Source organism: Kogia breviceps, chromosome 8 (genome assembly GCF_026419965.1).
Source record: "Kogia breviceps isolate mKogBre1 chromosome 8, mKogBre1 haplotype 1, whole genome shotgun sequence".
Lineage (NCBI taxonomy): Eukaryota > Metazoa > Chordata > Mammalia > Artiodactyla > Physeteridae > Kogia > Kogia breviceps.
In genome coordinates this window covers 41,993,720-42,006,970 of record NC_081317.1, presented here as the reverse complement: position 1 = coordinate 42,006,970, position 13,251 = coordinate 41,993,720, and the positions used below count along the sequence as shown (strand labels likewise).

Genomic DNA, 13,251 nt, shown 5'->3' with positions numbered 1-13,251 from the left:
AAACCGACAGTCTTCTCAAGACTGCTGGAACCAAATGCTTTCATAATGCACTGGCTGCCTCAGTGGGAGGTTCCTCTCCTTCCAGCTCTATTATCACCTGGGGGTTACCCTGGGCCAACCGGTGTGTCTTACTGGGCCTGTTTTCCCACAGACATGCAGACACAAAAACAAAACCAAGGGAAAGTGCCCTTCTCTGCTCCAAGGAGTGTCTCTTACTAGTGAAAAACTATGTGGCAGGTGGTGTGTCAGTGGGGGTGGGAGTGGGTAGGTGGAGTGAATACAACTTTTCCGTCACTGCCCAGTAACCATGTGAGGCATGGGCTTACTCACCAGCCAGCCTCTGCCAGTCGTCAGCTTCAGATTCTCCCCTGCTAGTCTGGGCTTGGACCCATAACAAGCTGAGAGCCTCTCTTCCAGGAACCTCTGAGCTCGGATGTCATAGAATAGCAGGGAGCCCTGCCCTGTGCCCACAGTGATGATGTGCTCATAGAAGCTCACTGACCGGATACCTGAGAGAGAGAAAAGTAAAGGGCAATCAGGTCTGCTAGCTTGAACTTCTCTGACACTGAGTTCACATGGCACCCCTAAATATCACAGCGCCTTTCCCAAAGCAAACCTAGCTCACGCACAAGCCAGAGAACCCCGATGCCACACTGCCCATCCACACACTAACAGGAACCTTCCCATAAGCCTCAGAAGTACCAAATGCCTGATGATGCCCAAGATGCTTTGGGCCCAAGACCGTAAGTATGCCCTGAACCTGCTTGCCTCCCCTCGACTCACTCTGAAGTCACCTTTCATAACTCTAAGTTCTTTTCCATTTAATGTTTCCAACCTGTACTGAAACTGAGGGTAATCTGCATATTTACAAATCATTACATTAACAAGGACTTTCTTGTATTTGACCTAAAACCACTACCATGGCACTGCAAGAGGTCTTTATCTGGTATTAAGTGTGTTATGAGAGTGGCAAACAGCCTAGAACTGAAGCACTCAAAGGAGCACTGTCTCTCACCTGTGAATTTAAGACAAGTCACCTAATCACTTTGGGTCACAGGGAAAATACATCTGCTGCATCTGTGGATCAGATAAGTGCATGGGATGTGAAGATGTCTCTAAAGTACAAAAGAGGTGCTCACTAATATTTGTGAAATCAATATTTCCTTATTAGGTTTGAAAGCTACTCCTGTTAACAGTAACCAAAATCTCTTAAAACTTCATTGCAGACATCATTCCGGCCAAGACTATTTATTCATTCCCTTACTACTTTCCTTACACACATTATCCTCTCTGTTCTGAAATGTATTTCAAGAATAACTGAAAACAAATCTAAAACAATGGCCAAAACTGCAGCATCTACATGAAAATAAATACTATTTGAAAGAGAGAAGACACTGTGCCTTTTAGGATCCCCAGGATAATGTAGCCACATTTTTGCATGAGAAGGGGGACAATGTCAGATGAAGAAGAAAACACACTTTGTTAAGTTGGACAATCTGGATTCTGGTCCCTGGCTGTTCCCCCACCAACCTGTGTGGTGTTTGGAAAGTTATTTAACTAATCTGGGTCTCAGTCTCCTCATCTATAAAATGGGGTATAAACTGCTTCCCACAGGGTTCTTGGTAAGATGAAATGAGATGCCAGACAAAGGTATTCTGAAATCTTAAAGTACAGTACAAACGTAAGTCTCTCTTTTTATTCCTCAATGAAGCATGAGGGTGTCCTCAGAGAGAATATGCTATTAAAGATTGGGAGGCGGGGGGGGGGGGCTGAAGCCTAATTCACTCAGTGGGTAAGAACTAAACTGAATATTTTCTTCAGCTTTATTGAGGTATAACTGACATAGAATACGTTGCACATATTCAAGGTATACAATTTGAAGTTTTAATATATGTATATATCCAGGACACAACCACCACAATCAAAATAACATATTTATCACCCCCCAAAGTTTCCTCATGCCCCTCTGTAAAATCCTCCTCACCCCACCACATCATCCCTTAGCATAAAACAATTTTATAGTTCAGGTAGGGTCCCAGCAAAAAACTACCACAAGGAGTAGGGCTCTGTGAAAGAACAAGGAAACCACCAATACGCTGACTACTGGTTTCCATCAAAGGCTTCTGTGGCCACACATTTGCGTGCGGTGTTTGAAGCTTTGCTGCCGTATGCAGGTATTCAATCTCCCCTCTGTGTCACCAAACACCTCCACCAGGTTCCATAAAGACCACTATATTTGTTTGGAAACCAATATTGAAACTGAAGGTCAAAAGCCATTCACAACGCAGCTGTAAGCCTGAGGGGCACACGGGGGCCTCTTACCACTGCCTCGCTCCCTGGAGCAGACAGACTTGACGTTGTATGATGGTTGCCGTGGATCCAAGAAGGAGACATGAGCTTGGGAGCCCACTGCATACACTGACCACTCACTACCATAGGCCAGGCACACATTCTCACGGCAATATGGCAGTTTGGTGGAGAGGAGCTGAAAACAGAGAGAGAAGAGATGCACCTATGGCATTACCAGAAAGCACAGGGCAGGGCATTGTTCTTAGATGCCCACCTCTGTGGGCTTTCCTCATATACCAGACAAACAAAGTCACAGACAAAAAGACATGTCCCAATTAAGGAAATAACATCCTGCTCCACCCCTACATATGTAAGACAAAGAAAGAATGATGATAATAAACAAGATCTAGGTACTGAAGAGGACCAGTTAGGGAAAAAGGTCAAGCTCGAATTAAATAATCAGAAGCAGACAGGCTGTTTCCAGGGATAACCCCAGGGCACTAAAGCCAAGGTCCCACTCTGTCCTCTCTGCTGGGAAGAGCCACTACCCTTTCTCACTGATCTTCAGGTAAAGGGGCTGATTTCTGGCTACCCTCAGCCTAACTGCCCAACTGTATGGGAGTTGTACACTATAGAAAGCACACTCGTGGGACTGCTCAACCCCAGGTAACCCCAATCAGCCTTAACCCTGGATCCTTGGCATTTAGCCAATCCTCAGTGGCTACTGCATGTAAGGCACCAAGCAAGGTCAGTGGAGCTCAAAGGCTGCTGTGACATGAAGGAAATCCATAATTCCTGGAGCTCTGCTTCCTCTTGAAAAAGAGTCTATCATAGAAGTTATAAGCAGCAAAGGCCTCTGGGACAAGAAGAGGACAAACGATCCACGGGTCGGTTTAACTTTAGGCAAAAGGTGCTTGCAAATATTGTAAATTAAATCCATACCTTACATGATTATTTTAGAGATGATTAATCTTAGTTTAATTGATCTTCGGTTGCCAATGGCTCCTAACATTTAGGTTTTTCCTGCCCTCACAATATTGCAAATAGTCAGTAATCCATAAGCAAATACTTAAATGCACTGTGGATTGGAAGACTGCTAGTTAAAGGAGTCTCTCAGCAAGTCTTTGCAATGTGAAAGAATCACCCCCTCTCTCTCTTTTTTTTTTTTTTTCCCAGTTCTGGACATTAGTTTAATCAGTCATTTTCACCTTCTCTGAAGAGCATAAAAATTTACTCAGTTTGCCAGTATCCCTATCATAAAATTGCTGTAAGTTGTTCTAAATTAATTATTTCACAGGAAATAGATAGATATCTTATTGTTGGGTAATGGAAATGCATAGATTATCCTGTACATGTTACTCCAATCAACTGATAACATAGTTTCTGCTGGGTTCCCTCTGACTTCTTTAAAAGACTTTGAAGAGGGGCAGGCCAGACTCAGAATTTCACGCACTATGCAATCACATGCCCAGACCCTTGGAGAACTCGTGCTTTAGACAAGAATGAAAAAGTTTAGGGAGGATTAAAGTATTTTAACTATAAGGTGAAACTACTAAGTCATGTTCATCACACCTTAGACAGTGTATTTTCAGCTTTCCAGAGATGAAAGTAGCCATCCAAAGATACTGCTCCCAATTCCTGCAAGACCAATGAAAAACAGGTTATACTCACAGCAACTAATATATAACAGTAAGCAGGGGAAGACTCTGCAGGTTGGGGTCCTCCCATTACTCACTCCTATCCTATGATGGTGCCAGGGATTATCAGCCCATCATCTTACCCTACAAAATGCAGCTGTACAGCATATTAAAGCAAGGCTGCTTCTTGAGAGAACCCAAGAAGCAAGTCCTAGTTTGAACACAGAGACACCCATGGTTAAAAAAGCTCATACTATACAATGATATACATGACATCCTGTTTGATAGTTAGAGCAGAGCATGCACATGAAAGACAGTTTTGTAAGTCTCAGTGCGAGAGCTTCTATAAATAGAGGGTCTTAGCTGGGAGAGACGTCTACCCCTAACCCATAAATATGGATGAGAGATAGGAGGCAGCTAAGGGAACTACCCCTCAAATTGTGGCCTGATTCAAATTTTGGGAAAAGAGCCTTTCTGCTCTTCTGGCTCTGGGTCTCCATACTAACACTCTACTTAATAGCCCAGCAGGGCTTCCCTGGTGGCGCAGTGGTTGAGAGTCCGCCTGCCGATGCAGGGGACACGGGTTTGTGTCCCGGTCCTGGAAGATCCCACATGCCGCGGAGCGGCTGGGCCCGTGAGCCATGGCCGCTGAGCCTGCGTGTCTGGAGCCTGTGCTCTGCAACGGGAGAGGCCACAACAGTGAGAGGCCCGCGTACCGAAAAAAAAAAAAAAAAAAAATAGCCCAGCAGTTTCAGATCTGACTCAAATGATTAAGACTTGATGGCAGTGTTGAGAAGAGGCAGTAAAGAATGAAAAGAAACTGAATACAAGAGAGAAGAAAGTGATTGCATGTAGGAGAATCACACCCAAAATAGAGCACCAGCAAGATCATGTGCAAATTGAGAGACAGTCAAATCAGAGTGGCCCTGGGGAAACTCTGAGAGGCTAACAGATATGAACCATCCAGAGAATACTCAATGCAAGGGGTGGCTTTCATAATTTCAGTTATAATCTTTCTCAGAGAGAGATTATAACTAAGCATCCCTCAGCCTTCAAGAGATGCTCTGTGGGCTCAGAACTGAGTTATGTAGTAAGCTCTGACTTGGGGAAGCAGGAGGAGAGTGCACCTCCCAAAACATAAGCCAAGAAGCTGAAGCAAGAAGAACAGGCTTCAGGGAACCTTTGGCAAGCTCATACCTTGTTCTTGTTGTTGAAGGCCAGAGCTCGGACCTTGCAGTTGTCAGGGTTTGTGTCCTCCTTGGGGATGTCCTTTAAGGCCTTGTGAGTGATGTGAGCATACACAGGGACCCGTGACACATTGTGCCTTGCATCACTTTTGGTTAACACATCATCTGTCACCTCCCAGAGTCCCATAGAACCATCGCGTGAGCCTGTAGGGCAAGGAAACCACAGATGTCAGACATATCTAACTTTCCATGAGACAGTCCCACAGAAGCCAAATGGGATTTCTTAGTCTAGCTCTTTGTGTACCATACTCACATGTGCTGAAGCTTGCCCAGGTGGCCCACACCAAGACAGAAAGCAGTATGTATTTTAATAGCCATACCAAGAGGATGATTCAACTGAGGTGTAGGAGTTAAAATATAACCTTTAAGTGTAACGTAGTTGCTGGGACTTTTGAAAAGAGAGAATACATTTGATAAAGCTCAGTAATTTTCCAAGCCAAATGCTTAGGTCACTTGGGCATGCATGCACAGGTGATTTCTACTAGGTAATAGGGTTTGAAAACTTCCACTCTAGATCAGTGGTGCATAATATTTTCTGAGTCATGTACCCCTCTGACAGACTTAGGAATGTTAAAGACCCCTTTTCTCTAGAAAAATACACAAAAAAACCTACCTTGCACACTCAGTTTCAGGGAGCTTCATGGGCCTCTTGAAGGAACCATAATCCCTGAATTAAGAATGACTGTTCTGGGCTTCCCTGGTGGCGCAGTGGTTAAGAATCTGCCTGTCAATGCAGGGGACATGGGTTCAAGCCCTGGTCCGGGAAGATCCCACATGCCACGGAGCAACTAAGCCCGTGCGCCACAACTACTGAGCCTGCACTCTAGAGCCCGCGAGCCACAACTATGGAGCCCGCGTGCTGCAACTGCTGAAGCCCGTATGCCTAGAGCCCGTGCTCCTCAACAAGAGAAGCCACCACAGTGAGAAGCCTGCGCACCGCAACGAAGACCCAACACAGCCAAAAATAAATAAAATAAAATAAATTTTTAAAAAATGCCTTAAGAATGACTGTTCTACATTAAGATGAATGCTTAAAAACATAAATAGTTTTCCTTAGGGAACATAATGAAGCACTTAAAAACAAGTCTATGATATAGTCATAAAACAGTGTATCAAGAACCAATAAAAAGGGCTTCCCTGGTGGCACAGTGGTTAAGAATCCGCCTGCCAATGCAGAGGACACGGGTTTCAGCCCTGGTCTGGGAAGATCCCACATGCGACGGAGCAACTGAGCCTGTGCGCCACAACTACTGAGCCTATGTTCTAGAGCCCGTGAGCCTCAACTACTGAAGCCCACAAGCCTAGAGCCAATGCTCCACAACAAGAGAAGCCACCGCAATGAGAAGCCTGCGCACTACAACGAAGAGTAGCCCTGCTTGCCACAACTAGAGAAAGCCCACGCCCAGCAACAAAGATCCAACTCAGCCAAAAATAATTTAAAAAATAAAAGAAACAATTAAAAGAAGTTTTCAAATTCCTTTCTAGTAGCATTATCTGCCAACTCTCCTTTGAGACCAGAAGGTGCCCTTCTCACGTTGCAAATCTCCTGAATACTTCACAGTAAAAATTGTCTAACATGGGATAAATATCATCCAACTTGTTTGTATCATAAGGTTTGTGGACAAAGGTTCAAAGCAGAGGGCTCATCATGTGTGAAATCGAGAAAAGGCCAGAGAGAGAAGGGCACATCTAGAGAACTACGAACGGTTTATAATGCAAATTAAAAAAATAAAACTATACGTTTTATTATGAAAAATGTCAAGCATATTGAAATGTTGAAAGAATTTTACAATGAGTTGTATACTTACACCTATAGTCTACTATCAACATTTTCTTATACTTGGCATATCATATATCTATACATATATCCATCCCTCTATATGATCCTATTTTAACCTACTGATAATCCCATTTTAACAACTGAAATATGTACTGAAAAAAGACTAGCAAGATTGATTTCAAATTGTTAACAGTGACTATCTGTGGGCACAAACTGTGTGGGTAATTCTTTCCTTTTTTGTTTATTTGAATTAAAAAAATTCTTACAATAAACATGTATTACTTTTACAGTAAAGCAAAAATTATTTTAAGAACTAATCTGGCAGCAACATGAAGATTAGATTGGAGGAGACAAGACTAGAGGCAGAGAGAAAATATGGAAGGACACTGGGGTAATTAAAAAGATAGATGATGAGCACTCAAGTAGACAAGATAGAAAAGAAATTGATGGATATAAGAGATATTTTAGAAAACAGAATCAACATGGCTTGGTAATCTTAAGGAGACTGAAGAGTCTTAGTTCTCTGGCTGTGCACCTAGGTGGAAGGTAGGAGAATTTACCAATATATGTCAATGGCAGGGGGAGGTGAGGTCCTGGAAGGCAGATGATGAGTTTGAATACACTGAATTTGAGGGGAATGTTCAAGGCTTGATGCTCATCATCAAGTGTGAACATTAACACTGGTTAACAAGTACTGAGCATTTTCAATATGGCAGCCACTAAACACTATCTGATCTTCCCAATGACCCTGTGATGTTTATATATAATCATTATCCATGTTACAGATGAGGAAATCCAAGCCTCAAAAGCCTTAAATAACTTGCCCTCTGTGCTAATAAGTGGTAAGACCAGGATTCAAATTAAGATCTTTATTATCAGAGCCAATACTTTTTTTTTAATGCAGCAAAAACTACTGGTAATGGTACATCAAACACTTTTTTTTTTTTTTTTTTGCGGTATGTGGGCCTCTCACTGTTGTGGCCCCTCCCTTTGTGGAGCACAGGCTCTGGACGCGCAGGCTCAGTGGCCATGGCTCACGGGCCTAGCCGCTCCGCGGCATGTGGGATCTTCCCAGACCGGGGCACGAACCCGTGTCCCCTGCATCGGCAGGTGGACTCTCAACCACTGCGCCACTAGGGAAGCCCCAAGCACTCTTTTTATAAATAATAAAACCTTGTTTATATCCAATTTAACAAGACATCTACATTGACTTAAAACTATTTGGACTTTCTTGCTGATGCGACCTCTCAGAGTATGAAATTCCTGATTTGAATGTGAACAAAGCATAACTGAAAATTCAAAAGAAACTTTTTTTTTTTGGCCGCACCATGCAGCTTGCAGGATCTTAGTTCCCGAACCAGGGATCGAACCCAGACCCCCTACAGTGGAAGCATGGAGTACTAACCACTGGACTGCCAAGGAACTCCCCAAGAGAAACACTGTCCCCGGCCCTCCTGCACAGTTGAATGTTAGAACTATTTCCAACTGAGCTGCTTACTGCAAAATTTTGAGGCAGTTTCTCAATCTTTGTATAACACTCCTCCAAACTGGGATCCTCGTTGTCTCTGCACATATTAGTTTTAAAATGTATACTGGGGACTTCCCTGGTGAGCCAGTGGTTAAGAATCTGCCTTCCAATGCTGGGGACGCAGCGGGGAACTAAGATCCCACATGCTGCAGGGCAACTAAACCCGGGCGCTCTAGAGCTCTTGCGCCACTAGAGCGCCCATGTGTTGTAACTGCTGAGAGGCCCACACGCCAACGAAAGATCCCGTGTGCCTCAACTAAGATCCGACACAGCCAATAAATAAATATTTTTTTAAAAAAAAGACAGCACAGATCAGTAGCTCACACTTCCTGGGCTTCTTTCACTGTGGTTGTTCTGTCTTCGAACAAATGGGAAGGTTGAGCTGGGAGGATTTTTTAAAAAATAAATAAATAAAATGTATACTGTGTTTTTACTTTCTATCTTCCATAATTGTATGTGGTGTTGTGTACCATGTAATATGTCAACGGTATGTCACACGGCAACTCCATCACTAAGGTAGGGAAGTGTACTAACTTACTTTGATGATTAGGAAACTGAAACACAGCTTCTTTCAACATGTAACAATTTGGAGAACAGAGCATTTGAAGATTAGTACTTTTACAAAGCTATATTTCCTCAATTTAGATGGCAAAATTATATATTAGGAACATCGATGGAAGGATTTTTGTTGTGTATGTTGATTTATAGTGATTCTACAGTTTATAAGGAAGGTGTATTCTATATTATCATAATTAAAGTCTCAGTAGAAAATAAGAATATCATGAACATTTAGATTTTAATTTTTCGTTAAAGTATAATTCACTTACAATATAATATTAGTTTCAGGTGTACAGCAGTCATTCATTATTTTTATACTCTATTTAAGGTTATTATAAAATAATGACCATATTTCCCTGTGCCGTACAATACATCCTTGTTGCTTATTTTATTTTTTATAAATTTATTTTATTTATTTTGTTTTTGGCTGCGTTGGGTCTTCATTGCTGCATGTGGGCTTTCTCTAGTTGCGGCGAGCGGGGGCTACTCTTTGTTGCAGTGAGCAGGCTTCTCATTGTGGTGGCTTCTCTTGTTGCAGAGCATAGGCTCTAGGTGCACAGGCTTCAGTAGTTGTGGCTCACAGGCTCTAGAGCGCAGGCTCAGTAGTTGTGGTGCACAGGCTTAGTTGCTCCGCGGCATGTGGGATCTTCCCAGACCAGGGCTTGAACCCGTGTCCCCTGCATTGGCAGGCGATGCTTAACCACTGTACCACCAGGGAAGCCCTGTTGCTTATTTTATACACAGTACTTTGTATCTCTTAATTCCATACTTCTATCTTGCCCTCTCCCTCTCCCCTCTGGTAACCACTAGTTTGTTCTCTTTATCTGTGAATCTGTTTCTGTTTTGTTATATACATTCATTTCATTATTTTTTTATTCCACATATAATTAGTAAAGTGTTTGTCTTTCTCTGACTTATTTCACTAAGCATAATACCCTCTAGGTCCATCCACATTGTTGCAAATGGCAGAGTTTCATTCTTTTTTAATGGCTGAGTAATAGTCCATTGTGTATATATACCACATCTTTAAAAAAAATTTTTACTTTATATTGGAGTATAGTTGACTAACAATAGTGTGTTAGTTTCAGGTGTACAGCAAAGTGATTCAGTTATACATATACATGTATCTATTCTCTTTCAAATTCTTTTCCCATTTAGGTTATTACAGAATGTTGAGCAGAGTTCCCTGTGCTATACAGTAGGTCCTTGTTGGTTATCTATTTTATTTTTCTATTTTATTTATTTTGGGCTATGCCACGTGGCTTGTGCGATCTTAGTTCCCTGACCAGGGATTGAAACTGCAGAGTCCTAACAACTGGACCACCAGGGAATTCCCTGGTTATCTATTTTAAACATAGCAGTGTGTACATGTCAATCCCAAACTCCCAATCTATCCCTCCCCCCCAGTAACCATAAGTACATTCTCTAAGTTTGTGAGTCTGTTTCTGTTTTGTAAGTTCATTTGTATGAACTTTTGTTGTTGTTGTGTTTTTTTTTAGATTTCACATGTAAGCAACATCATATATTTGTCTTTCTCTGTCTGACTTACTTCACTTAGGATGATAATCTCCAGGTCCATCCATGTCACTGCAAATGGCATTATTTCATTCTTTTTAATGGCTGAGTAATATTCCATTGTATATATGTACCACATCTTCTTTAGCCATTCATCTGTTGATAAGACACGTAGGTTGCTTCCATATCTTGACTATTACATATGATGCTACTAAGAATATTGGGGTGCGTGTATTTTTTCAAATTAGAGTTTTCATGTTCTTTAAATATATATCTAGCTGTAGAATTGCTGGATCATATAGTAGTCCTATTTTTATTCAATTTTTTTAAATTTAAAAAAATATTTATTTATTTGGCTGCGTTGGGTCTTAGTTACAGCACACGGGATCTTCGGTGCGGCATACAGGATCTTTCGTTGTGGCACACGGGCCTCTCTTTAGTTGTGGTGCGTGGGATCAGTGGTTGTGGTGTGCAGGCTCTCTAGTTGTGGTGCACAGGCTCTAGAGTGTGAGGGCTGAGTAGTTGTGGCATGCAGGCTTAGCTCCCCTGAAGCATGTGGGATCTTAGTTCCCTGACCAGGGATCGAACCCATGTCCCCTGCATTGGAAGGCAGATTCTTAACGAAGGCAGATTCTTAACCACCGGACCACCAGGGAAGTCCCTATTTTTAGTTTTTTGAGGAACGTTTATACTGTTTTTCATAATGGCCACACCAATTTACGTTCTTCCAGCAGTGTACTAGGGTTCCCTTTTCTCCACATCCTCACCAACATTTGAAGACTTTTTGATGACAGACATTCTGACAGGTGTGAAGTGATTATTATCTCACTGTGGTTTTGATTTGCATTTCTCTGATGATTAGCAATTTTGAGCATTTCCTCATGTGCCTGTTGGCCACTGTACATCTTCTTTGGAAAAATGTCTATCCAGGTTTTCTGCCCAATTTTTAATTGGGTTATTTTTTTATATTGAGTTGTATGAGCTATTTATATATTTTGGATAACCCTTATTGGTCATATCATTTGCAAACATTTTCTCCCATTCCACAGGTTGTCTTTCTGTTCTGTTGATGGTTTCCTTTGCTATGCAAAAGCTTTTAAGTTTAATTAGGTCCCATTTGCTTAATTTTGCTCTTGTTTCTTTTGCCTTAGGATAGATATATGAAAAATATTGCTACAATTTATGTCAGAGAGTGTTCTGCCTATGTTTTCTTCTAGGAGTTTTATGGTTTCCAGTCTTCCATTTAGGTCTTTAAACCATTTTGTTAGTTTTGCATACTGGTGTGAGAAAATATTCTAATTTCACTCTTTTACATGTAGCTGTCCAGTTTTGCCAGCACCTCTCTTCACTGGAGACTGGTTTTTCTCCATAATATATTCTTTGTCATAGATTTATTGACCAGAAGTGTGTGGGTTTACTTCTTGGCTCTCTATTCTGTCCCATGGATCTATGTGTCTCTTTTTGTTCCAGTACCATGCTGGGTTTTTAAAAATTAATTAATTAATTAATTAATGGCTGCGTTGGGTCTTCGTTGCTGCACACAGGCTTTCTCTAGTTGTGGCGAGCAGAGGCTAGGCTGCTCTTCACTGCAATACATGGGCACCTCACTGCGGTGGCTTCTCTTGTTGCCAAGCACGGGCTCTTGGCACACAGGCTCTAGAGAGCAGGCTCAGCAGTTGTGGAGCATGGGCCTAGCTGCTCCGCAGCATGTGGGATCTTCCCAGACCAGGGCTCGAACCCGTGTCCCTTGCATTGGCAGGTGGATTCTTAACCACTGTGCCACCACGGAAGTCTTACCATGCTGTTTTGATGACCAAAGCTTTGTAGTTTAGTCTGAAGTCAGGAAGCATGCTATCTCTAGCTTTGTTCTTTTCTCCCTCAAGATTGCTCTGGCAATTTGAGGTCTTTTGTGATTCCATATAAATTTTAGGATTGTTTGTTCTAGTTCTATGAAAAACGTCATGGGTATTTTGATAAGGATGGCATTAAATCTGTAGATTGCTTAGGGAAATAGAGACATTTTAACAATATTAATTCCTCGAATCCAAGAGCATGGAATATCTTTCCATTCCTTTGTATCATCTTCAATTTCCTTCACAAATGTTTTACAGTTTTCAGAATATAGGTCTTTCACTCAGAGCCAATATTCTTTTTTCTTTTTAAATTGAAATATAGCTATTTACAATATTATATTAGTTTCAGGTGTACAGCAAAGTGACTCAGTATTTTTGCAGGTTATATTCCATTATAGGTTATTACAAGATACTGGGTATAATTCCCTGTGCAGCAGTCCCCAACTGCTGGGACTAGGGACTGGTTTCATGGAAGACAATTTTTCCATGGACCGGGGGGTGGGGGAGTAGAGATGGTTCAGGCAGTAATGCAAGCATTGGGGAGCGATGGGGAATGGCAGATGAAACTTTGCTCGCTCACCCGCAGCTCACCTCCTGCTGTGTGGCCCAGTTCCCAACAGGCCACGGACCGGTAGCGGTCTGCAGTCTGGGGGTTGGGGACCCCTGCTATACAGTATATCCTTGTTGCTAATCTAGTTTACATATAGTAGTTTATATTGGTTAATCCTATACTCCTAATTTGTCCCTCCCCCCTCCCTCTCCCCTTTGGTAAACACAGCTTTGTACTCTATATCTGTGAGTCTGTTCCTGTTTTAGAGCCAATATCCTTAAAACCTGATATACT

At 42.1% G+C, this 13,251-nt stretch overlaps 1 protein-coding gene across 3 annotated transcripts in view; it reads right to left on the bottom strand.

Annotated features, from left to right (window-relative positions):
* DCAF12 (DDB1 and CUL4 associated factor 12) overlaps nucleotides 1–13,251 on the bottom strand; it is a 40,413-nt gene that overhangs the window by 3,948 nt on the left and 23,214 nt on the right. For all 3 annotated transcript variants that reach the window (XR_010841951.1, XM_067041356.1, XM_059072788.2), the window contains exons 5-8: nucleotides 5,124–5,317; nucleotides 3,862–3,927; nucleotides 2,323–2,485; nucleotides 331–509 (exon numbers count right to left, since the gene is read on the bottom strand). Coding sequence is in view for 2 of the 3 variants with exons in the window: in XM_067041356.1 (XP_066897457.1) it covers nucleotides 331–509; nucleotides 2,323–2,485; nucleotides 3,862–3,927; nucleotides 5,124–5,317 (602 nt within the window). In the remaining variant the exon portion in view is untranslated. The remainder of the gene's footprint in view (nucleotides 1–330; nucleotides 510–2,322; nucleotides 2,486–3,861; nucleotides 3,928–5,123; nucleotides 5,318–13,251) is intronic.